At 50.0% G+C, this 25,401-nt stretch overlaps 1 protein-coding gene across 1 annotated transcript in view; it reads right to left on the bottom strand.

Annotated features, from left to right (window-relative positions):
- Positions 1-23,797, bottom strand: part of MUC4 (mucin 4, cell surface associated) — a 34,468-nt gene extending 10,671 nt beyond the window's left edge. Inside the window, exons 1-16 of the mRNA XM_036242504.1 lie at positions 22,739-23,797; positions 13,976-14,197; positions 12,460-12,588; positions 11,698-11,841; positions 10,304-10,437; positions 9,261-9,425; positions 8,369-8,527; positions 7,198-7,328; positions 5,549-5,637; positions 3,651-3,830; positions 3,343-3,468; positions 2,508-2,627; positions 1,936-2,144; positions 1,362-1,434; positions 805-972; positions 159-260 (exon numbers count right to left, since the gene is read on the bottom strand). Of these exons, the coding sequence (XP_036098397.1) occupies positions 159-260; positions 805-972; positions 1,362-1,434; positions 1,936-2,144; positions 2,508-2,627; positions 3,343-3,468; positions 3,651-3,830; positions 5,549-5,637; positions 7,198-7,328; positions 8,369-8,527; positions 9,261-9,425; positions 10,304-10,437; positions 11,698-11,841; positions 12,460-12,588; positions 13,976-14,197; positions 22,739-23,744 (3,157 nt within the window). The 5' untranslated portion in view covers positions 23,745-23,797. The remainder of the gene's footprint in view (positions 1-158; positions 261-804; positions 973-1,361; positions 1,435-1,935; positions 2,145-2,507; positions 2,628-3,342; positions 3,469-3,650; positions 3,831-5,548; positions 5,638-7,197; positions 7,329-8,368; positions 8,528-9,260; positions 9,426-10,303; positions 10,438-11,697; positions 11,842-12,459; positions 12,589-13,975; positions 14,198-22,738) is intronic.
- Between the last annotated feature and the right edge of the window lie 1,604 nt (positions 23,798-25,401).

The raw sequence follows: 25,401 nt of genomic DNA, 5'->3' as shown, positions 1-25,401 counted from the left end.
GAGAGACAAGGGTGGGAGTATGTGTGTGGGGGAAATCTTTCTCCTCCTGGCTTTTCCACCCCTTCCTCACGAAGGACAGAGGTCTGGTTCCCACAGGCCTGAGGGAGACATCCTGGCCCTGGCCCATCAACCCCCAGCACTCTGACGTCCAGACTCACAGGTCATCCCATAGTGAAAAAGCATCTCTTCAGTGCTCCCTTGGGGAATGGAGGTACCATTGGGCATCTTGAAGTCGTCTTCTGGACTGTCATTCCAGGCCCCTGAGGGACAGAGTAGGAGGTTGGCCAGCCTGGGACTGTGGCTCTCCCCACTCTCTGGGGAGCATCCAACGGGTCATACTCAAGATGTGAGGTGGAGAGGGGGCCCAGGAAGCCTCTTTCTGTTGCATCTGGTCTTGGTTCAGTCCTCTTGGAGGAGGGTAGAGGATGGACCCTAACCTCAGAACCCACTCTGCTTCAGGGAGGGGGAGGAAAGGAGGAAGGAAGGACTGGAGGAGCTGGAGAGAGGGGAGGGAAGGTGTGAGATGCGGGGAGGAGAGGGTGGCTGCTGGCCCCACCCTCCTCAGAGGCCATCCTGGGTGCGCCCTTGGCTGACTGGGAAGTGCAGCCTTCGGATGGCCGGCAAGTGAGCCTCAAAGGTAACTGAAGAGGCCCCTGTCCTTCCCTGCCGCTCCGGGGGTTCTGTTCTGAGGAGGCCGAGAAAGGGAAACTCCGCCTGGGATGTCCACAGGCCAATGGGAGAGGGAGCCGCCTGCAGTCTGGGGGTCTGAGCTGTTTCAGAGGCAGAGCCCTGCCTGCTTCTTACCCAGGAGGCCCTCCGTGTGGTTTCGGTAGTTCTCTGGGAGGCTGCAGGAGGCATGGAGGATGTTGGAGAGAGCAACCACTGAGACAACCACTGTCCCGTCAAGGCTGGCTGACACCAGGGAGCCGCTGCGGGTCATTATGACTCCAGTGGTGTTGAAGATTTTCTGGTCTAGAATGTTGGGAGACCAATGAGGAAGAAACCAGTGTTAGGTCCCTGCAGGCCCAAGACTTGGCAGATGCAGAGAGGACGCTGGAAGCAGCTCTGGGATGTCCTGCGGGCTCCTTCTCCAGTAGCTCCAAACCCAAACTCCCAGGACACCCCTCAAGGCTGCACCGCCCACTTCTACCGGGGACTGAAGACGGGGCTTCCGCAGGGAAGCTGCCACAGCACTGGAGCGAGTGAGGAGGCTGTGTGATGCCCGGCTCCTGGCACAGCTGCTGAAGGGACGGTAGGGGTGGCTACCGGTCTCCTCTGCCCCAGCACTGCCGCCTCCACACCCCATCACTGCTCCCAGGCGTGGGGCACCCTCTGAACCCTCACCGCTGTTCCCGGCCTACCTTCTCCAAAGGTCACAGTCTGGTTATTGAGCCGCATGTGGATTGTGTTATTGGGCTCAAGGAGCCACTGAACCTGGAAGGAAATTGGAGGAGGACTAAGCCTGACCTGCAGGTGGACCCAGCGGTGGAGAGAGGAGGCAGCAGAGAGCTTAGAACCTGAGCCCTGGCTGAAGATGAAGGTGATGGAGAGTGTGACGGGGAGGTTTTCTACCTAATGTCTATGGAGTGCTTAGCACAGGCCAGGCTCTGAGCTGGGCACACTTCTTAGATTATCTCATTAAAATCTCACAGCAGTCCTGTGCGGTAGGTAATCTTATTACCCTCATTTTACCGTCAGAAGACTAAGGCACTGGAAGTTAAGCTTTCTCTTCAGACGTCACTGGTGGGGCCTGGATCCAAACCTCGTGACTCCAGGGATGACTCTCAGACTCGACACTGGCAGGAGGCATCCTCCCCGCTTCCTGTTCCCTTCCCTTCCTTCTCTCTCTCCTCCTGGGCCTCAATGTCCAGCTGAAGGTCCCTGAGGACTCTCTGGGAGGGGAGCCGGGGTGTCTCGCACCCCTGCCTCACTCACTGTGATGGGGGCCAGGCTGCTGGAATTGTACTGAGCGGCAAAGGCAATGAAGTTGGTGGCCTGGGCCGAGTCGGTCTGGGCAGTGCGGCCATGCAGCAGGAAGGAGGAGTTTCCGTCCCTGGCTTTAACCAGCAGGAAGTCGCCCAGCCCATTGAAAGTGTAATTGGCACCATCCAAGGTGGTGATGTGTGGGTCCCCGAACATCCAGGCTGGAAAAAGGAGACACCACATTGGCATGGCAGAGGAGGGAAAGGTCTGAGATCCCCCACTGTCCCCAGGCAGGGCATTGCCTGGGTAGACCCAAGCCTGGGGAGGTGGTCATGACTTACAGAATTCTCCGGGAAGCCCTCCTGCATTTTCATGCCCCCATCCCACCCATGTCTGCTCATTATCTCCCATCCCCCATTCCCGCCCTTTCCCCAGTACTGTGTACAAAGCCCCTCTGCCATCCACCGAACACCAGAACCATCTCCACCTTCTCTTGTGGCCTCAGCCTTGCTCCAGGCACCAAGAAGCTACCCCTCCCCAGATCCTGTTTTGGGCCTGCTCCAAAGCGGGCCTCAGCAGCTCACCAGGCCTGGGGGGCCGGTACCCTGCACAGCTGATGTGGGGCCGCCTTTGTTGGTACAGGGTGCACAAGGAGGTCTTGTCATTCCAGTGGCAACACCAGGCCTGTGGCTCCAGTTCTTGCTCTGTGGAGAAGAGCAGCATGTTGAGGGGGGGTGTGTGTGTCGCAGCAGGGGTGGTGGGGGCTGGGACATTGAGGACCTGCAGAACCCAACTGGAAGGATCATGGGGCAGAATGACATGGGTGGCAAGGGCATGATTTGGAAAGCGGGCATACCTCAGTTCAGATCCCACCCTGCTCAGTGACCTTAGGCCATTGACCAGTTACAGTCTCCCTTGCAGGCTTGTTGCAGCCAGCTCCCAGGGGGGTCGGCATAAGGTTGAAGATAAAGAACTTTCTTTCTCGAAAGGGGGGTGCGGGGTCCCACTAATCTCAAAGTGCTAAGAATGGGAAGGCGTGGCTGATGGGACCATGGAGGCTGCTTGGATTACGGGGAGGAGCGGGTAACACATATCACCCTGGTCCAGAGGAACAGGGTCAGACCAGGACCCTCCCTTTCCCTAGAAAGATGCTCCCGCTCCGGGCTGGGACCACAGGGCCAAGTGAAGATGGGCAAGAGGCGCTCAATCACCAACCCCTGACATGTCAGCTGGGAGGGATGTTGGGAGCTGCCTCGGGTTACAAGATCAGGAAATCGAGGAGCAGGAATTGGGAGGGAATGGAGGGGAAATGATTCTGTGGGTCCCACCGCTTGGCGTGGAGCCCAGGGCCGGTCTCCGACAGGAAAGAGCAGAGAGCTCCAGTGGAAGTGGGGTTGAGATCTCTGTGGACACACATACCAAGGTGCCAAGGGCTCTGCACTCTCCAGCCTTGGAGAAGCTCTCCCCATGGCCCGTAGCTGCAACAGACGCCCCCACGCCAGGAGGAGAAGCTGCACAGCTGCCTGCTGCCGAGACCCCACCAGCCTGCAACAAGTTCAACATACTCAGGCCCGGATGCCTGTGGTGGGGCAGGATTGAAGGGGGGGGCGTCTCTGGGGAGGGACTAGAGGTGCCTTGAAAAGGACAGGTTAGGCATGACCACAGGATGGTGGGTGGGCTTACAGGGAACAGTGGAGATGCCCCAAGAGACAGGAAGGAGGTGTCACCTATATGGTTGGGCTGGAATCGTAAGTCCTGTAGTCCCTGCTGCCAGGAGCAAGGGCAGGAGATGTGGTTCCAGCCCCAGCTGGGCCACTGAGGTTCTCTCTGCAGCCACTGCAGGCACCTGAGACGGTAGTTGGGTCTTTCTTCTCTGTGTAACTTATAGACCTGCAGCCCCCTGAGGCCTAGGGGAACAAAGGAAGAGAGGTCATCCCAGGGCCTGGGGCCACAGGTTCTGCTTTAGCTTTAAGGAAAATCAAACCTCAGACACGTACCCTTTGTCGGCCACTTTCCCGCCCTGGATCTCTTCCAAGGGTGAGATCCCTTTTAGATTGGCAGCAATTCCTCTCCCAAGACCTGTTTAATGGGACCTCCGAAAGCTCTCAAAGCTTGGATCTTAGGGTGACACCCGGGACAAGGGCTGGTCAAGGAGGGCTCTCCTGTACCAACTCAGAGCCAAACCCTGGCCCTGAACTTCAGTTCACCCTGTCCTCTACTCTTTTGTCTGTCGCTCTAAGCTCCAGCACCTTCTAATACCCCTACACCAGTTCCACCCTGTATCTCAGTGAATGATGCCACCAGCCACTAGCCCCCTGCTCAGACACTTGACTGTATCCTTGACCCCGGCTCTCCCACCCCAGACATCGCAGTGGCCAAAGCAGCCAGAGGCCGACGCTCAGAGGCCAGCTGAGAAGCCACAGAGGAGCTGGCATGTCAAGCTGGGACCTGCGTCCACACCGCAAGGCTGAGGAAGCAGACACCATCCTTGGAAGGGAGAAGTGGGAGAAGAAACCCTGCCGGGGATTTGAACTTTAAATAGACCTACAATTCAGTGTAAGTTACATACTGCCCACCCGGGCTGCCACGAGTAAGAAGGGGGCTCCAGAGACCAAGAAGATATAATAGGACATTAGATTTGACCCTGTTCCCACACAAAAGAATTGTCAAGATAACTATAATTTGTTAAGGTTTTGAAAAGAATAATAATTGTCTATGATTATTTGTTCATGTATCAGGGGAAACATATCAGATACTCTACACACACACACACACACACACACACACGCATTCTATCGTAGTGTGCTTCCTAGGTCACAAGCCGAAGCATCTTGACAGAAGGGGCCTGATCGGACTGGGCAGCATTCTCCACAAGATGGCACCCATGATTTACTTAGCTTCTGTTTACCGAAAGTGCTTGCCGCAGAACAAACAGAATTGAATTCATGCTTCATGATTTACATGGCTGATTTAGAATGCTAAAATGTCCTTTGTTCTATCACATTTTGGCAACGATAATTTCCTTCCCTTAGGGACCTCCAGATAGTACACTGAGTTAGGGAGGAGGCCCCCGGGCTTCTTCCTGACACTGAAGTATTAGCCTTCTTGCCAGAGTGAGAGCTCATAGTCAATCTTTCCCCTTTTATTCCATATCCCTGGTTCTTAGCGCAGTGCCCAGCACATAGCAGGTGCTCAGTTCATAATGAATGTCCGCCTGCTGGGCCTCCTCTTGATAGATTCTCTAAGGGATCTCATCTGGATTCACATTCCATTTCTGGGCCAGGATACTTGGAGTATTGTCCTAATTACCCATTCATATTCCTATACCCTGCCACACCCCTGTCCTCACTTCCAGGAGGTTGCCCCCCGCCCCCCAGGGACCTCCTGGGTTTGGTACATCCCAGGGAGGAGACAGAGCCCCTACAGACACTGGCCCAGAAGGTACCAGCTGCTCCCTGGGCAGTGCCAAGCCCCTGTTACATCTGTGGGAGGTCTGTTCGTGCTGGGGACACCGTCCAGGATGGCAGCACTGGATGCTAGAACTCTGCTAGGACTGTCACGGCCCACGAAGTGGAGGCCAGAACAGCACTGAAGACCGGCAAGTGTGCTTAGGCGGCAGTTTTACCTGAGTTGGGATTCAGGAATCGGTCCGGACGATACTTCTGCCACGCTGGCTGGAATGTCAGGGGGCTGTTTTCATAGAGCCCATCTCCACTGCAGGCAAAGGAAAGAATTGCAGGCCTCTGTCAGCAAGTTATTCATTCAGCGCCAGTCACTCAGTCCAACTAGTTATTAGTTACCAGCTGGTTAAGTATTCAATTGGCTGGTCAGCCAGCCAGCTAGAATCACTGACTCCCACCGCTAAACAGGAAAGAGGAAGAGATGGTGGGGCAGGGTGGGGAGACCAATCTGTTCCACATCTGATCGATAACGCCAGGAACTGGTCGTGAGGCGGGAGTGTGAAAACAACAGGGTTCTGTCTTCCTTCGGGTTGGTTTCCCTGCAACTAGGGAGTGGTGGGGACAGTATGCTGGGGCGGTTAAGAGCCGGTCTCTGAAGGTAAGCAGCCATGAGTTCAACTCCTGATTCCAGCACGTAGGAGCTTGGTAACCATGGTCAAGTTCCTTAACCTTTGTGATTCTTAGTTTTCACCTCTGGGTAACAGATTACAGCAGCATCTACCTCACAGTGTTGTGAGGATGAAATGTAGTCACGTTTGTGAATCTCAGAACTGAGTGAGAGCCTGATGCAATAGGTGTCCCCCCACCCCCGAGGTGGGGTTCAGAGCGCTACTCCAGGAAGGAGAAAATCCTGGACCGGGGCCTCACTCTGGGGGCACACCTCAGAGCAGCGCTCCTGATCTCTCCTCTCTGACACAGGATGGGTGACGGCACACAGGTGTGACACCGTGGCTGGGGGCAGGCACACTCGGGATGATGTGAAATTCCTAGGTAGTTAGATAATTGCACTCCTTTCTCCTTCACTGCATATTCAAGAGCAAGCGAAAGCAGTGTAATTATAGGGGTGATCCTGAACACCCTCTAAGAGAAGAGCATTCGCAACAATTACAGGTAACAAATTAAATACATGCGACCTTCACAACTGATTGCCCGCACAGGCACCAGGAAATACCGAGGTGGAGAGCTGTCGTGTCAGAGACTGAGCCCCTTCACACATAGGAACCCACGCCACCCTCTACAGCTCCATCCCTCTGCTCTGCATCTCTCCCAGAGATGGAACAGTTGTTGGTGGCCCTGGGTGAGGGCTGATTTGCAGCCCAGGGGCACCAGAAGTCAGGAAGGCAGATTTCAGCCTCGGATGTCTGAGTTCACATTCCTGCTTTGCCTCTTCCCAGCTCTGTGACTTTGGGCAATAACTTATCTCTTTGCACCTCAATTTTCTTATCTGTAGAATGGATAATAAATAGTATCTCCTTCATGGGTAATAATTAAATGAAATAATGCATATTAAGTACTTAGTATAATAAACATTGGCTATTATTAATATGATATTTGAGAGCTCCACTGATGTCAGTGGAAATCAGAGCAGTCAAGCCCTAGGAATATTACACTGCGCGGTTCTGGGGGAGGAAAGAGAATGGCAGTGAATAGGGATCTTTTGATGTAAAACAGCAAGAACTAGGAACTTTTCATGGGAACCGGCACCAGCATGAGTCAGAAACATCAGCAAGGAGGATTCAGCCTCGCCCGGAGTGTGGGAATGTGTGTACAGGGAATCACCTGCATATCTGCTGACAGCCCCTCCCCGTCCTACCTGGAGAAGCCCATGAGGACCCGGTTGCCTGGGTGCTGGCTCACATCCCACTGCATCCCATCACTTTGGTAGAGAAACAGGGCGAAGGATTGGCTCCCATCTGTGGAGAGGATGGCTTGGTAGGTGTTGGTCTGGGGATTGGTTGAAGACAAACACGGAGATGCCTGTGAGAGACCTGGAGTGTCCTCCCTCCCGCTCGTCCCACCGTTCATCCCCCACCCCACCTCGGTGCACACATCATCTTCTCCTGGCCTACCTAGAGGAAAGGATTTAAAACGCTGACACGTTTGAGAGTATGTAGGGCACCTTTCACCCTTGGTGTTGAAGCCCCTAGCATGGTGCATTTGCTTTCTTCGTCTTTCCAGGGAGGGGCAATAAAAGGCTCTGGGTTAGAAACCCGTTGGAAGACAGTTTGTATAAGGAAGAGTCAGAAACCTGAGCGATTAACCAAGACAGCAGAGAGCTGAGAGAGGACTACGTAGCTTCCTCAGGGATATTTAAGGACATTGTCCAAATGTCTCCTCAACCTGATTAGTGGAGAAGACCACAGAAGGTGAGACTGGAGGTCCTCTAAAGGAGAATGCCAGGACTGTTCTTGTACAAAGTAGGTAATCTGAACTTGTTGAACCAATGAAGAGATGGATGACTTCAGAACAGACACAAGGGAGAACTTCTGACTGTGGGAGCTGAGTCCCCAGAGGGAAGACTAGGGAGAGTGTATGGTGTGCCCATTTCCACTGGAAGGCAGTACGATTGAACTCAGAAAAACCTCGGTTCCAGGCCTGGCTTTGTTATTTGCTAGCCGGATGGCCTTGAGTAAGTTGCTTAATATCGCTAACCATCATCTTTCTCATCTCTAAAATGTGGATAATATTATCAGGTTGAGCCATATAAAATTGCCAATAGCCAACCACTTGGAAACAAACAAAAATTTGTTTCCTAAATGTCATTCTCCTAATACCCAGTACTCTGGGCTGCTGAGGTTGTGAAAGTAGAGGGTTGGGACAGCCTGGAGCACAGTGAGGGATTGGTATCGGGTGGGGGTCAGAAGTGCTATAATTAGTAATCTGTCCTTGAGTCAGAGAGGGTTTTAGAAGACTGGCCCCTGTGTATGATTCTAGAATGTCTGACTTCCAGATGGTTTTCAGGGAGCTGTCCATGGTCCACTCACCCCGAAGGTCCACTGGGCGGGATAGGCAGGGGCATTGACCCATGTGACCTTTAGGGTCCACCTGGCTTTGTAGTTCAAGGTGTTCGTAAAGCTTTTAATCCAAGACTCCACCTGCTGGACTACAGGTGGTCTGTAGCCATCATGGAGCGTCTCATATTCCTAGGAAAGGAAGGCAGTTAAGGACCAGGAAATGAGGATCCCAGCTCAACACCCCAGAGGGATCCCATTTTTGTATGGTAACCCCGATCGCTTTAGTCTATCTATGTCTGACATCCTTCCCTTTCCCAGACCTACATTTTCAATTAGCTCCTTGGATCTTAAAATTAATACAGATTTAACGGCAGGGAAACCTGGAATGTGTGGACTGGAGAAACCCAGGTCTTCTGGACTTGAACTCATACACCTCTTAGCACAGACTGGCTTGGACAGCTAAGCGCCGGTGCTCATTTGAACCTCCTTGAGAACAGGTGTGTTTCTCTATCTTTGGACCTTCCCCAGTGCCTTGTCCGTGGCAGGGCCACAGTCCACATGTGCCTGCAGGAACTTTTGCTACATACTGGGATCATTAACCCAATCCAGGAGCACACACAGAGCCCTACTTGACTCAGGCTTATTGGCAAAGATCCCCTACAACCTTATTCTAGACTAAAACTCTGGATTGCCTCCCCCCATCCCTGTCACCTGCAGGTCTTCTCATGATTGTGTCAGGGTATTCCTGAGTTTATGTGATAGTCCTGATCTGCTTCCTCCCCATGCTCACGTTTAAGCACCTGTCCCAGTCTACACGGGACCCAGCTCTGACGGCAGTGACACGTGCACCGCCCTCCTCACAGCCCTGCGTCACCTCCATGGCTTCTGGAGGATCCTGAATGCCAGACTTTGAAAGGCCCACCTGGTAAAATATGGTTCCCCTGCGGCTGGAGAAATCAGCATCATCCCAGAATGGAGCCACCACAGCCAGACGGTCCCAGCCTGTGAAGCCTCGAAAGGGCGGGTTAGGGTAGGAGAAAATCTGGTTCGCTGTCTCCGGGAAAATGATCTGACCGTTATCTGTGAACTGAGCACCAAGGTTCTTCTGGTTAACATTCAGAGCAGTCTTGGGACAGCTCCTCAAAGTCTCATGACCCCCCAAAGGCCTCTCTGGGTAGAACTTTAGAGGTGTCAACGACCTCTGGAAGGTTATGTCATCCATCTCCCCCTGCTGGGAAAACCCGCTTTACTTAATTCTCACACCAACGGTCTACCCTCAGGACAGTCCTCTCGTCCTAAGTCCTTCCTAAGGTGGTAGGTTTTTGTTCTGCTTCAGCAGCAGCTCCCATCTCTAGACCAAGCTGTCACAGAGCAGACCCCTCTGGGTAAATCCCCTCGGCTCCATCCTGAAGATGATGCCACATCAGACGGGGCTCAAAGGACTGAAACCCTTACCCCATCACTGAGTCACACTTTCCTAGTGTGTCCTACTCAGCCCCCCTCACTGAGAGCCACAGGGGCCATGACTGTGGTTCCAACTCTTCTCCAGGACACTTGGGTACTTGGACCAGGGAACCAGGAAATAATCGCAGAAAATGTAAACGGCATTAAACAGTGGTTTCCCAAGTAGAGCTTCCTGCCTACCAAAAGGGCCCTGTAAGAACAGGAGAGAGCTGACTGGGCCCGGGGACCTCTTCATGGAGATAAAGACACTTTCCTCCCTGCGGGTGGGCGAGCCTTGCCTAGCTCCCTGTCTCCTGGGCTGACGTTCTGACAGTAAAGACCGAATGCAAACTGAGTCAGAGGCAGGGGGACAGTAGGTACCTAGCAAGTGTCGCCTTCACCTCCCTTCCCCTCAAGATCACGGTCACAGTCACAGGACCATCTCGGAGCCCTGGACAGGGAAGCAGGGCCCGGGAGCACAGGTCACAGACCCTGCCCTTGGGGCTGCAGCCAGGGACTCACATAGAGGAAATCTCGGAGAGAGGAGCCGAAAGGGAAGCCAATCTGGGGTTGGAAGAGTGGCGAGGTGAAGTCCACAGTCCTCCTGACAAACTCCACGTCTCTAACATGTGCTCCGAAGGGGAAGAGGGAAACGCCTGGACCAGAACAAAGAAGAGCAGGAAGTTCTCACGGGCCCTGACTTTACTCAGGCTGGCAGGGATCCCCAGAGAGTTTCCCCAGCTGATCTTCTACCCTGTCCTCGGCTCCCCTCACCGGGAGCCATCAAGTCCTTCCCTCTCCCCCTCTCCACTTTCGTTTAACCCATCTCCTCATTGTACCCCTTAAACTGGTACTATGATCCTTCCCCAGTTAAGAGAAAATCAGGTCCTGCTGTCAGCAGGCCAACAAGTTATTCTGCATCTGTTATGGCACTCAGAATTCTTTTCAGGGTGAAAAGACAAAACTCCTCCCTTACAGTGAAGATGAGTAATTGAAAGACCATTTCATAGAATGAGACTTGTTTCCAAAGACGGTATTTCTCTAGATAAACTCGAAGACCCCCTAGAACTTTGTCCTGACATTTCTCAGATGGGTCTTCTTTCCTTACTCACTTGGTCTTGCTTAGAATCCACAGCAGTCTCTACACTGCTCTCCTGGCCTCCTGCAAATCCATCCTCCACCCCAGCCACCATAGCACTGTTCATAAATGCAAATCTAGCCACGTCCTCCCTGGTTCCCTTACATCACAGCCTCACTTCTCGACACTCTTCACCTTACTTCCAGCAACCCTAAATGTTGTGGGGATCTCCTTCCCATGCTACACTGAGCCTGCTTCTCATGTCTATACATTTATACATGAGGGCCAGCTGTTCAGGCCCTCCTGTTGGCTTGGGGTCTTTCCTCTTCCCCAACTTCTATTAATTCTTTCTAGAAAGCCTCCTCTTCACCTCAACTCACCCCCACATCCCTTAGGGGCCTTTCATTGTGTGTGCCTAATACCCTGGCATTATTCCTCTAACTGCACCGACAGAGGCAGCATATCTGTCTCTTGCTGGACATCACCTTGACCATTTCTCTATCTCTACCTCCTATTCCAGTGCCATGTACAAAGTCAGCCCTCAGCACCCAACTCTGATGCTGTTGCATTGTCCCTTGTAGGCCTTTCTGATGTGAGAGAACAAAGTCTGTGAGCAAGCAGACTGAGACCGAGCATTTAGTTACATCACCCCATAAGGGAGATATGGGGAGCAGCTTGACTTCCCATGGCCCCAAAGGGGCAGTGCAGATTTCCACAGAAATAAGCACAAGGGCCCTCACTGGGAGATGCAGTCCAGCTGCCACAGCTACAAGCTCCACATCTAGCTTAACCCTCTGCACCCCAGGGTGGAAAGGCCTCACTCCACGGCATCACTTACCTTTCCCGGGCTTGCTAGGGACGGGCGTAGCTGTTGAGTGTGTGCCTGTGCTGGGAGGTGAGGATTTAAGGGTCTGGACAGTTGAGGGTAGTGACGTTGCTCTGGTTCTCCCACTGTCTGTCCCCAGAGAGGTTGTGATTGTTCCTGGCATGCAGAAAGAGAAGACTGGAGTGGGCCTTATAGTCAGACAGTAGCAGAGTCAAAAAGAGTCACAGATTTTAGGAGCTGAAAGAAACAACTAAAAACCCTTTTATCTCTCTTCTGGTCATACACAAACCACTCCCTACAGAGAAGCAGTTGTCTGCTGGGGCTGAGGAGATGGTGACCCCATTACCTACCACACCCTTATTCACTTCATCCTTTTGAGGACCTGACCTCAATCTTAGACTGGTAATGTTTTTATTTATTTATATATTTTTTTATCCTCACCCGAGGACATTTTTCCATTTTTTGTTCAGGTAGAGTGGGAGGGAGAGAGAGGAACAGAGAGAGAGAAACATCGATGTGAAAGGAACACATCGAGTGGCTGCCACCCGCACAACTGACCAGGGCCGGGGACAAACTGCAACCGAGGTACATGCCCTTAGCGGGAACTGAACCCGGGTCTCTCGGGACCGCAGGCTGACGCTCTAACCGCTGAGCCAAACCGGCCAGGGCTTAGACTGGTAATGTAACTCACCTTCCTCCCTCGAGTGCTCCTCTAGGTCAAATGGAGTCAAAGGGGCCACTATAGCAGACTAAGACACTGTAGTCCCCACCTACCTAATGTCTCAGTCTTCACAGTGGAGCTTGAAGATGCTGTGGATAGTGGGAAAGTGCTGGTACCAGATAGAAGTGTGGAATGACCTGTGAATATGGTGGTGGAGCTCCAGGTGACTGTAGGGCCAGAAGCTGATTGAGAGAAGGAAGAATTATTGGCTGAAATATAGAAAATGTAAATGGTCTGAATTTTGCCCCCATTACCAGAGGAAATAGTCAGAGAAGGCATAGCCTGTTGATGACTTCAGGGTAGGCAATGTACTCTTAGAATACTTTGGTGCTGAAGAAGTTGTAGGAGTGGTCTTGATCAAAGGGTAGGCAGTAGTAGAAATGACAAAGTCGGTGTGGATCCAGCTGCGCTGTTACAATTATTCATAGAATTCACTTATGTTGACCTAGTAGTAGGGTTGGTAGTGGAGGCTACCATTTGAACATTTGCCGGATGCTCGGGGATGGGTGTGCTTCACTTCCTGACCAAGGAATGCAGGACTTGCATGGTATTTGTCAGGGACTTATTGACAGAACCTACAGTGAGAATGACCTCTGCAGTCATATTTTCATGGATGACTGATCTAGAAAATGTTGTCAGAATTTCTCCACTTATGGACAACGTAGTGAAAGGAGAATGAGAGGTGACAGGAGTAGGAGTTGTAGTTACAGTTGTTTTTCCTGCAATACTTTCTGTTAAAAATGGTGCTGTCATCATTTGTGAAGTTGTAGGAAGAGTGTGGCTGAAATTGGAAGAAACTGAAGTGATTGTTTCACCTAAAGAAGATGTCTTCTGAGAAAAAAGCACAGTAGGATTGTGTTCATTTGGTGAGGATAAGGAATTGATGTGCTCATTTCTGTGAAGGTGCTGTTTTCTGGTTCTTTGGTGGTCTCAGTGCCCTCTATGTGGTAGTTCTGTGAAGATGCTGATGATTCCCGAGTGGAGGTGCTGAAAGTGGGTGCTATAGTTTGTAGACCTATTTCAGTTGTTGCTAAGTCTTCTGATGGGTGTGAAAGGGAAGTTTTAGATACAGATGGTGACATGTCCTCTCTTGATCCTATAGGGGTGTCAGCTGAGGTTGGTGCCTGCATCATTTCTGATGTTGTGAGAGGTGTGCTACTGACGCCAGAATGAAATGAAGTGTTTGTCTCACCTGAATGGGATGTCTTCTCAGAAACACCTGAAGTAAGAATGTGAACACTTGGTGAGGATGAAAGAGTTGATGTCTTCATTTCTATGATTGTGCTGGTTTGTGGTTCGTCGGTGGTCTTACTGCTCTCTGTGCGTTGGTTCTGTGAGGAGGCTGATGTGTCCTGAGAGGAGGTGCTAATAGTGAATGCAGAAGTTTGTAGACTTATTTCACTTGCTGTAAAGTCTGTGGTGGTGGGTGGAAGAGAAGTTTTAGGTACAGATGATGACATGTTCTTTTCTGTTCTACAGTGATGTCCGTTGTGTTTGTTGATGGCATCATGTCTGACATTGGGAGTGGTGTGCTACTGACACTAGAGTGGAATGAAGTGGTTGACTCACCTGAGTGGGATGTCTTCTCAGGAACACCTGAAGTAAAGATATTTCTACTTGGTGAGGATGAAGGAGTTGATGTGCTCATTTCTGTGATGGTGCTGGTTTCTGGTTCTTTGGTGGTTTCAGTGCTCTCTGGGTGTTGTTTCTGTGAAGAGGCTGAAGTTTCCTGAGTAGAGGTACTGATAGTGGATGCTGTACTTTGTAGACTCATTTCAGTAGCTGCAGAGTCTGTTGTGGTGGGTGGAAGAGAAGTTGCAGGTAGAGATGACCATATATCCTTTCCTGTTCCTACAGTGCTGTCCATTGTGGTTGTTGATGGCAATATTTCTGACATAGGAAATGATGTACTGTTGACACTGGAGAGGGATGAGGTGGTTGTCTCACTTGAGTGGGAAGTCTTCTCAGGAAAACCTGACATAGGGGTGTTTCCACTTGATGAGGATAAAGCAGTTGGTGTGGTACCATCTGTGACGGTGCTGGTTTGTGGTACTTTCGTGGTCTCAGTGCTCTCTGTGGGCTGGTTCTGTGAAGAGGCTGATGTGTATTGAGTGGAGGTGCTGACAGGAAGTGCTGTAGTTTGTAGACTTATTTGAGTTGTTAATGAATCTGCCATGGTAGGTGGAAGAGAAGTTGTAGGTACAGATGATGACATGTCCTTTCCTGGTCCTACAGTACTGTCAATTGTGGTTGTTGATGGCATCGTTTCTGACGTTGGGAGGTGTGTACTGCTGACACTGGAGTGGTATGAGTTGGTTGTCTCACCTGAGTGGGATGTCTTCTCAGGAACACCTGAAGTAAAGGTATTTCCACTTGGTGAGGATGAAAAAGTTGATGTGCTCAATTTTGTGACGGTGCTGGTTTGTGGTTCTTTGGGGGTCTCAGTGCTCCCTGTGTGTTGGTACTGTGAATAGGCTGATGTGTCCTCAGTGGAGGTTCTGACAGGAGGTGCTGTAGTCTGTAGACTTATCTGAGTTGTTGCTGATTCTGCCATGGAGGGTGGAAGAGAAGTTGCAGGTACAGATGATGACATGTCCTTTCCTGGCACTAAAGTGGTGTCTGTTGATGTAGTTGATGGTGTTATATCTGACATGGGGAGGGGTGTAGTGCTGACACTGAAAAAGAGTGAAGTGGTTGTCTCACCTGAGTGGGATGTCTTCTCAGGAACACCTGATGTCAGGGTGTTTCCACTTGGTGAGGATGAAGGAGTTGATGTGCTAACATCTGTGACGGTGCTGGTTTGTGGTTCTCTCGTGGTCTCTGTGCTCACTGTGGGCTTGTTCTGCGAAAAGGCTGATGTGTCCTGAGTGGAGGTGCTGACAGGAGATGCTGTAGTTCGTAGACTTATCTGAGTTGTTGCTGAATGTGCCGTGGTGGGTGTAAGAGAAGTTGTAGGTACAGATGATGATAGGTCCTTTCCTGGACCTACAGTGCTGTCAATTGTGGTTGTTGATAGCATCGTTTCTGACATTGGGAGGAGTGTACTGCTGACACTGGGGAGGTATAAAGTGGTTGTCTCACCTGAATGGGATGTCTTCTCAGGAAACCCTGCAGTAAAGGTATTTCCGCTTGGTAATGATGAAAAAGTTAATGTGCTCATTTCTGTGATGGTGCTGGTTTGTGGTTCTTTAGTGGTTACAGTGCTCTCTGTGCGTTGTTTCTGTGAAGAGGCTGATGTATCCTGAGTGGAGGTGCTGACAGTACGTGCTGTAGTTTGTAGACTTATCTGAGCTGTTGCTGAATTGGCCGTGGTGGGTGGAAGAGAATTTGTAGGTACAGATGATGACATGTCCTTTCCTGGTCCTAGAGTGGTGTCTGTTGATGTAGTGGATGGTGTTATATCGGACATTGGGAAGGGTGTACTGCTGACACTGAAATAGAGTGAAGTGGTTGTCTCACCTGAGTGGGATGTCTTCTCAGGAACACCTGAAGTAAAGGTATTTCCACTTGGTGAGGATGAAAGAGTTGATTGGCTCATTTCTGTGACGGTGCTGGTTTGTGGTTCTTTGGAGGTCTCAGTGCTCGGTGTACGTTGGTTCTGTGAAGAGGCTGATGTGTCCTGAGTGGAGGTGCTGACAGGAGGTGCTGTAGTTTGTAGACTTATCTGAGTTGTTGATGAATCTGCCATGGAGGGTGGAAGAGAAGTTGTAGGTACAGAGGATGACATGTCATTTCCTGTTCCTACAGTGCTGTCAATTGAGGTAGTTGATAGCATCGTTTTGGACATTGGGAAGGGTGTACGGCTGACACCGGAGAGGTATGAGGTGGTTGTCTCACCGGAGTGGGATGTCTTCTCAGGAACACCTGATGTCAGGGTGTTTCCACTTGGTGAGGATGAAGGAGGAGATGTGCTATCACCTGTGACGGTGCTGGTTTGTGGATCTTTGGTTGTCTCAGTGCTCGCTGTGGGTTGGTTCTGCGAAAAGGCTGAGGTGTCCTGAGAGAAGGTGCTGATAGTGGATGCTGTAGATTGTAGACTCATTTCAGTAGCTGCAGAGTCTGTTGTGGTGGGTGGAAGAGAAGTTGCAGGTAGAGATGACCATATATCCTTTCCTGGTCCTACAGTACTGTCAATTGTGGTTGTTGATGGCATCGTTTGCGACGTTAGGAGGGGTGTACTGCTGGCACTGGAAAGGGATGAAGTGGTTGTCTCACCTGAATGGGATGTCTTCTCGGGAACACTTGAAGTAGAGGTATTTCCACTTGGTGATGATGAAAATGTTGATGTGCTCAATTTTGTGACGGTGCTGGTTTGTGGTTCTTTGGTGGTCTCAGTGCTCTCTGTGTGTTGTTTCTGTGAAGAGGCTGATGTGTCCTGAGTGGAGGTGCTGACAGGAGGTGCTGTAGTTTGTAGACTTGTCTGAGTTGTTGCTGAATGTACCGTGGTGGGTGGAAGAGAAGTTGTAGATACAGATGATGACATGTCCTTTCCTGGTCCTACAGTGCTGTCAATTGTGGTTGTTGATGGCATCGATTCTGATGTTGGGAGGGATGTACTGCTGGCACTGGAGAGGGATGAAGTGGTTGTCTCATCTGAATGGGATGTTTTCTCAAAAACACCTGTAGTAACGGTATTTCCACTTGGTGATGATGAAAAAGTTGATGCGCTGAATTTTGTGACGGTGCTGGTTAGTGCTTCTTTGGTGGTCTCAGTGCTCTCTGTGTGTTGTTTCTGTGAAGAGGCTGTTTTGTCCTGAGTGGAGGTGCTGACAGGACGTGCTGTAGTTTGTAGACTTATCTGAGTTGTTGCTGAATCTGCCGTGGTGGGTGGAAGAGAAGTTGTAGGTACAGATGATGACATGTCCTTTCCTGGTCCTAGACTGGTGTCTGTTGATGTAGTTGATGTTGTTATATCTGACATTGGGAGGGGTGTAGTGCTGACACTGAAAAACAGTGAAGTGGTTGTCTCACCTGAGTGGAATGTCTTCTCAGGAACACCTGACGTAGGGGTGTTTCCACTTGGTGAGGATGAAGGCCGTGATGTGCTACCGTCTGTGACGGTGCTGGTTTGTGGTTCTTTGGTGGTCTCAGTGCTCAATGTGGGCTGGTTCTGCGAAGAGGCTGATGTGTATTGAGTGGAGGTGCTGACAGGAGGTGCTGTAGTTTGTAGACTTATCTGAGTTGTTGCTGAATCTGCCTTGGTAGATGGAAGAGAAGTTGTAGGTACAGATGATGACATGTCCTTTCCTGGTCCTACAGTACTGTCAATTGTGGTTGTTGATGGCATCGTTTCTGATGTTAGGAGGGGTGTACTGCTGGCACTGGAAAGGGATGAAGTGGTTGTCTCACCTGAATGGGATGTCTTCTCGGGAACACTTGAAGTAATGGTATTTCCACTTGGTGATGATGAAAATGTTGATGTGCTCAACTCTGTGACTGTGCTGGTTTGTGGTTCTTTGGTGGTCTCAGTGCTCTCTGTGTGTTGTTTCTGTGAAGAGGCTGATGTGTCCTGAGTGGAGGTGCTGACAGGAGGTGCTGTAGTTTGTAGACTTATCTGAGTTGTTGCTGATTGTGCCGTGGTGGTTCGAAGAGAAGTTGTAGGTACAGGTGATGACATGTCCTTTCCTGGTCCTACAGTGCTGTCAATTGTGGTTGTTGATGGCATCGTTTCTGACATTGTGGGGGGTGTACTGCTGACACTGAAGTGGTATGAGGTGGTTGTCTCACCTGAGTGGGATGTCTTCTCAGGAACACCTGACGTAAGGGTGTTTCCACTTGGTGAGGATGAAGGAGTTGTCATACCATCTGTGACGGTGCTCGTTTGTGGTTCTTTGGTGGTCTCAGTGCTCTCTGTGTGTTGTTTCTGTGAAGAGGCTGATGTGTCCTGAGTGGAGGTGCTGACAGGAGGTGCTGTAGTTTGTAGAATTGTCTGAGTTGTTGCTGAATGTACCGTGGTGGGTGGAAGAGAAGTTGCAGGTACAGATGATGACATGTCCTTTCCTGGTCCTACAGTGCTGTCAATTGTGGTTGTTGATGGCATCGATTCTGGTGTTGGGAGGGATGTACTGCTGGCACTGGAGAGGGATGAAGTGGTTGTCTCATCTGAATGGGATGTTTTCTCAAAAACACCTGTAGTAACGGTATTTCCACTTGGTGATGATGAAAAAGTTGATGTGCTGAATTTTGTGACGGTGCTGGTTAGTGGTTCTTTGGTAGTCTCAGTGCTCTCTGTATGTTGTTTCTGTGAAGAGGCTGATGTGTCCTGAGTGGAGGTGCTGACAGGACGTGCTGTAGTTTGTAGACTTATCTGAGCTGTTGCTGAATTGGCCGTGGTGGGTGGAAGAGAATTTGTAGGTACAGATGATGACATGTCCTTTCCTGGTCCTAGAGTGGTGTCTGTTGATGTAGTGGATGGTGTTATATCGGACATTGGGAAGGGTGTACTGCTGACACTGAAATAGAGTGAAGTGGTTGTCTCACCTGAGTGGGATGTCTTCTCAGGAACACCTGAAGTAAAGGTATTTCCACTTGGTGAGGATGAAAGAGTTGATTGGCTCATTTCTGTGACGGTGCTGGTTTGTGGTTCTTTGGAGGTCTCAGTGCTCGGTGTACGTTGGTTCTGTGAAGAGGCTGATGTGTCCTGAGTGGAGGTGCTGACAGGAGGTGCTGTAGTTTGTAGACTTATCTGAGTTGTTGATGAATCTGCCATGGAGGGTGGAAGAGAAGTTGTAGGTACAGAGGATGACATGTCATTTCCTGTTCCTACAGTGCTGTCAATTGAGGTAGTTGATGGCATCGTTTTGGATATTGGGAAGGGTGTACGGCTGACACTGGAGAGGTATGAGGTGGTTGTCTCACCGGAGTGGGATGTCTTCTCAGGAACACCTGACGTCAGGGTGTTTCCACTTGGTGAGGATGAAGGAGGAGATGTGCTATCACCTGTGACGGTGCTGGTTTGTGGATCTTTGGTTGTCTCAGTGCTCGCTGTGGGTTGGTTCTGCGAAAAGGCTGAGGTGTCCTGAGAGAAGGTGCTGATAGTGGATGCTGTAGATTGTCGACTCATTTTGGTTGCTGCAGAGTCTATCGTGGTGGGTGAAAGAGAAGTTGTAGGTACAGGTGATGACATGTCATTTCCTGTTCCTACTGTACTGTCAATTGTGGTTGTTGATGGCATCGATTCTGACGTTGGGAGGGATGTACTGCTGACACTTGAGCGGTATGAGGTGGTTGTCTCACCTGAGTGGGATGTCTTCTCAGGAACACCTGATGTAAGGGTGTTTCCACTTGGTGAGGTTGAAGGAGTTGTCATACCATCTGTGACGGTGCTGCTTTGTGGTTTTTTGGTGGTCTCAGTGCTCTCTGTAGGCTGGTTCTGCGAAGAGGCTGATGTATATTGTGTGGAGGTGCTGACAGGACGTGCTGTAGTTTGTAGACTTATCTGAGTTGTTGCTGAATCTGCTGTGGTGGGTGGAAGAGAAGTTGTAGGTACAGAAGATGTCATGTTCTTTCCTGGTCCTAGACTGGTGTCTATTGATGTACTTGATGGTGTTATATCTGACATGGGGAGGGGTGTAGTGCTGATACTGAAAAAGAGTGAAGTGGTTGTCTCACCTGAGTGGGATGTCTTCTCAGGAACACCTGACGTTAGGGTATTTACACTTGATGAGGATGAAGGACTTGATGTGCTACCATCGGTGACGGTGCTCATTTGTGGTTCTTTGGTGGTCTCAGTGCTCAATGTGGGCTGGTTCTGTGAAGAGGCTGATGTATATTGAGTGGAGGTGCTGACAGGAGGTGCTGTAGTTTGTAGACTTATCTGAGTTGTTGCTGAATCTGCCGTGGTAGGTGGAAGAGAAGTTGTAGGTACAGATGATGACATTTCCTTTCCTGGTCCTACAGTACTGTCAATTGTGGTTGTTGATGGCATCGTTTGTGACGTTAGGAGGGGTGTACTGCTGGCACTGGAAAGGGATGAAGTGGTTGTCTCACCTGAATGGGATGTCTTCTCGGGAACACTTGAAGTAGAGGTATTTCCACTTGGTGATGATGAAAATGTTGATGTGCTCAATTTTGTGACGGTGCTGGTTTGTGGTTCTTTGGTGGTCTCAGTGCTCTCTGTGTGTTGTTTCTGTGAAGAGGCTGATGTGTCCTGAGTGGAGGTGCTGACAGGAGGTGCTGTAGTTTGTAGACTTGTCTGAGTTGTTGCTGAATGTACCGTGGTGGGTGGAAGAGAAGTTGTAGGTACAGATGATGACATGTCCTTTCCTGGTCCTACAGTGCTGTCAATTGTGGTTGTTGATGGCATCGATTCTGATGTTGGGAGGGATGTACTGCTGGCACTGGAGAGGGATGAAGTGGTTGTCTCATCTGAATGGGATGTTTTCTCAAAAACGCCTGTAGTAACGGTATTTCCACTTGGTGATGATGAAAAAGTTGATGCGCTGAATTTTGTGACGGTGCTGGTTAGTGCTTCTTTGGTGGTCTCAGTGCTCTCTGTGTGTTGTTTCTGTGAAGAGGCTGTTTTGTCCTGAGTGGAGGTGCTGACAGGACGTGCTGTAGTTTGTAGACTTATCTGAGTTGTTGCTGAATCTGCCGTGGTGGGTGGAAGAGAAGTTGTAGGTACAGATGATGACATGTCCTTTCCTGGTCCTAGAGTGGTGTCTGTTGATGTAGTTGATGTTGTTATATCTGACATTGGGAGGGGTGTAGTGCTGACACTGAAAAACAGTGAAGTGGTTGTCTCACCTGAGTGGGATGTCTTCTCAGGAACACCTGACGTAGGGGTGTTTCCACTTGGTGAGGAAGAAGGCCGTGATGTGCTACCATCTGTGACGGTGTTGGTTTGTGGTTCTTTGGTGGTCTCAGTGCTCAATGTGGGCTGGTTCTGCGAAGAGGCTGATGTGTATTGAGTGGAGGTGCTGACAGGAGGTGCTGTGGTTTGTAGACTTATCTGAGTTGTTGCTGAATCTGCCTTGGTAGATGGAAGAGAAGTTGTAGGTACAGATGATGACATGTCCTTTCCTGGTCCTACAGTACTGTCAATTGTGGTTGTTGATGGCATCGTTTCTGATGTTAGGAGGGGTGTACTGCTGGCACTGGAAAGGGATGAAGTGGTTGTCTCACCTGAATGGGATGTCTTCTCGGGGACACTTGAAGTAATGGTATTTCCACTTGGTGATGATGAAAATGTTGATGCGCTCAATTTTGTGACTGTGCTGGTTTGTGGTTCTTTGGTGGTCTCAGTGCTCTCTGTGTGTTGTTTCTGTGAAGAGGCTGATGTGTCCTGAGTGGAGGTGCTGATAGGAGGTGCTGTAGTTTGTAGACTTATCTGAGTTGTTGCTGAATCTGCCTTGGTAGATGGAAGAGAAGTTGTAGGTACAGATGATGACATGTCCTTTCCTGGTCCTACAGTACTGTCAATTGTGGTTGTTGATGGCATCGTTTCTGATGTTAGGAGGGGTGTACTGCTGGCACTGGAAAGGGATGAAGTGGTTGTCTCACCTGAATGGGATGTCTTCTCGGGGACACTTGAAGTAATGGTATTTCCACTTGGTGATGATGAAAATGTTGATGCGCTCAATTTTGTGACTGTGCTGGTTTGTGGTTCTTTGGTGGTCTCAGTGCTCTCTGTGTGTTGTTTCTGTGAAGAGGCTGATGTGTCCTGAGTGGAGGTGCTGATAGGAGGTGCTGTAGTTTGTAGACTTATCTGAGTTGTTGCTGAATCTGCCGTGGTGGGTGGAAGAGAAGTTGTAGGTACAGATGATGACATGTCCTTTCCTGGTCCTGGAGTGGAGTCTGTTGATGTAGTTGATGGTGTTATATCTGACACTGGGAGGGGTGTACTGCTGACACTGAAATAGAGTGAAGTGGTTGTCTCACCTGAGTGGGATGTCTTCTCAGGAACACCTGACGTCAGGGGATTTCCATTTGGTGAGGATGAAGGACTTGATGTGCTACCGTCTGTGACGGTGCTGGTTTGTGGTTCTTTCGTGGTCTGAGTGCTCACTGTGGGCTTGTTCTGTGAAAAGGCTGAGGTGTCCTGAGTGGAGGTGCTGACAGGAGATGCTGTAGTTTGTAGACTTATCTGAGTTGTTGCTGATTGTGCCGTGGTGGTTCGAAGAGAAGTTGTAGGTACAGGTGATGACATGTCCTTTCCTGGTCCTACAGTGCTGTCAATTGTGGTTGTTGATGGCATCGTTTCTGACATTGTGGGGGGTGTACTGCTGACACTGGAGCTGTATGAGGTGGTTGTCTCACCTGAGTGGGATGTCTTCTCAGGAACACCTGACGTAAGGGTGTTTCCACTTGGTGAGGATGAAGGAGTTGTCATACCATCTGTGACGGTGCTCGTTTGTGGTTCTTTGGTGGTCTCAGTGCTCTCTGTGGGCTGGTTCTGCGAAGAGGCTGATGTATATTGAGTGGAGGTGCTGACAGGAGATGCTGTAGTTTGTAGATTTATCTGAGTTGTTGCTGAATATACCGTGGTGGGTGGAAGAGAAGTTGTAGATACAGATGATGACATGTCCTTTCCTGGTCCTACAGTGCTGTCAATTGTGGTTGTTGATGGCATCGATTCTGACGTTGGGAGGGATGTACTGCTGACACTGGAGAGGGATGATGTGGTTGTCTCGCCTGAATGGGATGTCTTCTCGGGAACACTTGAAGTTAAGGTATTTCCACTTGGTGATGATGAAAATGTTGATGTGCTCAATTTTGTGACGGTGCTGGTTTGTGGTTCTTTGGTGGTCTCAGTGCTCTCTGTGTGTTGTTTCTGTGAAGAGGCTGATGTGTCCTGAGTGGAGGTGCTGACAGGACGTGCTGTAGTTTGTAGACTTGTCTGAGTTGTTGCTGAATGTACCGTGGTGGGTGGAATAGAAGTTGTAGATACAGATGATGACATGTCTTTTCCTGGTCCTACAGTGCTGTCAATTGTGGTTGTTGATGGCATCGATTCTGATGTTGGGAGGGATGTACTGCTTACACTGGAGAGGGATGAAGTGGTTGTCTCATCTGAATGGGATGTTTTCTCAAAAACACCTGTAGTAACGGTATTTCCACTTGGTGATGATGAAAAAGTTGATGCGCTGAATTTTGTGACGGTGCTGGTTAGTGCTTCTTTGGTGGTCTCAGTGCTCTCTGTGTGTTGTTTCTGTGAAGAGGCTGTTTTGTCCTGAGTGGAGGTGCTGACAGGACGTGCTGTAGTTTGTAGACTTATCTGAGCTGTTGCTGATTCTGCTGTGGTGGGTGGAAGAGAAGTTGTAGGTACAGATGATGACATGTCCTTTCCTGGTCCTAGAGTGGTGTCTGTTGATGTAGTTGATGTTGTTATATCTGACATTGGGAGGGGTGTAGTGCTGACACTGAAAAACAGTGAAGTGGTTGTCTCACCTGAGTGGGATGTCTTCTCAGGAACACCTGACGTAGGGGTGTTTCCACTTGGTGAGGAAGAAGGACTTGATGTGCTACCATCTGTGACGGTGCTGGTTTGTGGTTCTTTGGTGGTCTCAGTGCTCAATGTGGGCTGGTTCTGCGAAGAGGCTGATGTGTATTGAGTGGAGGTGCTGACAGGAGGTGCTGTAGTTTGTAGACTTATCTGAGTTGTTGCTGAATCTGCCTTGGTAGATGGAAGAGAAGTTGTAGGTACAGATGATGACATGTCCTTTCCTGGTCCTACAGTACTGTCAATTGTGGTTGTTGATGGCATCATTTCTGACGTTAGGAGGGGTGTACTGCTGGCACTGGAAAGGGATGAAGTGGTTGTCTCACCTGAATGGGATGTCTTCTCGGGAACACTTGAAGTAATGGTATTTCCACTTGGTGATGATGAAAATGTTGATGCGCTCAATTTTGTGTCGGTGCTGGTTTTTGGTTCTTTGGTGGTCTCAGTGCTCTCTGTGTGTTGTTTCTGTGAAGAGGCAGATGTATCCTGAGTGGAGGTGCTGACAGGAGGTGCTGTAGTTTGTAGACTTATCTGAGTTGTTGCTGAATCTGCCGTGGTGGGTGGAAGAGAAGTTGTAGGTACAGATGATGACATGTCCTTTCCTGGTCCTGGAGTGGAGTCTGTTGATGTAGTTGATGGTGTTATATCTGTCACTGGGAGAGGTGTAGTGCTGACACTGAAATAGAGTGAAGTCGTTGTCTCACCTGAGTGGGATGTCTTCTCAGGAACACCTGACGTCAGGGGATTTCCATTTGGTGAGGATGAAGGACTTGATGTGCTACCATCTGTGACGGTCCTGGTTTGTGGTTCTTTCGTGGTCTGAGTGCTCACTGTGGGCTGGTTCTGCGAAGAGGCTGATGTATATTGAGTGGAGGTGCTGACAGGAGGTGCTGTAGTTTGTAGATTTATCTGAGTTGTTGCTGAATGTACCGTGGTGGGTGGAAGAGCAGTTGTAGATACAGATGATGACATGTCCTTTCCTGGTCCTACAGTGCTGTCAATTGTGGTTGTTGATGGCATGGATTCTGACGTTGGGAGGGATGTACTGCTGACACTGGAGAGGGATGAAGTGGTTGTCTCACCTGAATGGGATGTCTTCTCGGGAACACTTGATGTTAAGGTATTTCCACTTGGTGATGATGAAAATGTTGATGTGCTCAATTTTGTGACGGTGCTGGTTAGAGGTTCTTTGGTGGTCTCAGTGCTCTCTGTGTGTTGTTTCTGTGAAGATGCTGATGTTTCCTGAGTGGAGGTGCTGACAGGAGGTTCTGTAGTTTGTAGACTTATCTGAGTTGTTGCTGATTGTGCCGTGGTGGTTCGAAGAGAAGTTGTAGGTACAGGTGATGACATGTCCTTTCCTGGTCCTACAGTGCTGTCAATTGCGGTTGTTGATGGCATCGTTTCTGACATTGGGAGGGGTGTACTGCTGACTCTGGAGCTGTATGAGGTGGTTGTCTCACCTGAGCGGGATGTCTTCTCAGGAACACCTGACATAAGGGTGGTTCCACTTGTTGAGGATGAAGGAGTTGTCATACCATCTGTGACAGTGCTCGTT

Source organism: Molossus molossus, unplaced genomic scaffold (genome assembly GCF_014108415.1).
Source record: "Molossus molossus isolate mMolMol1 unplaced genomic scaffold, mMolMol1.p scaffold_m16_p_5, whole genome shotgun sequence".
Taxonomy (NCBI): Eukaryota; Metazoa; Chordata; class Mammalia; order Chiroptera; family Molossidae; genus Molossus; species Molossus molossus.
Note: the sequence above shows the minus strand (reverse complement) of the source record. Positions and strands in the feature narration are given on the sequence as shown.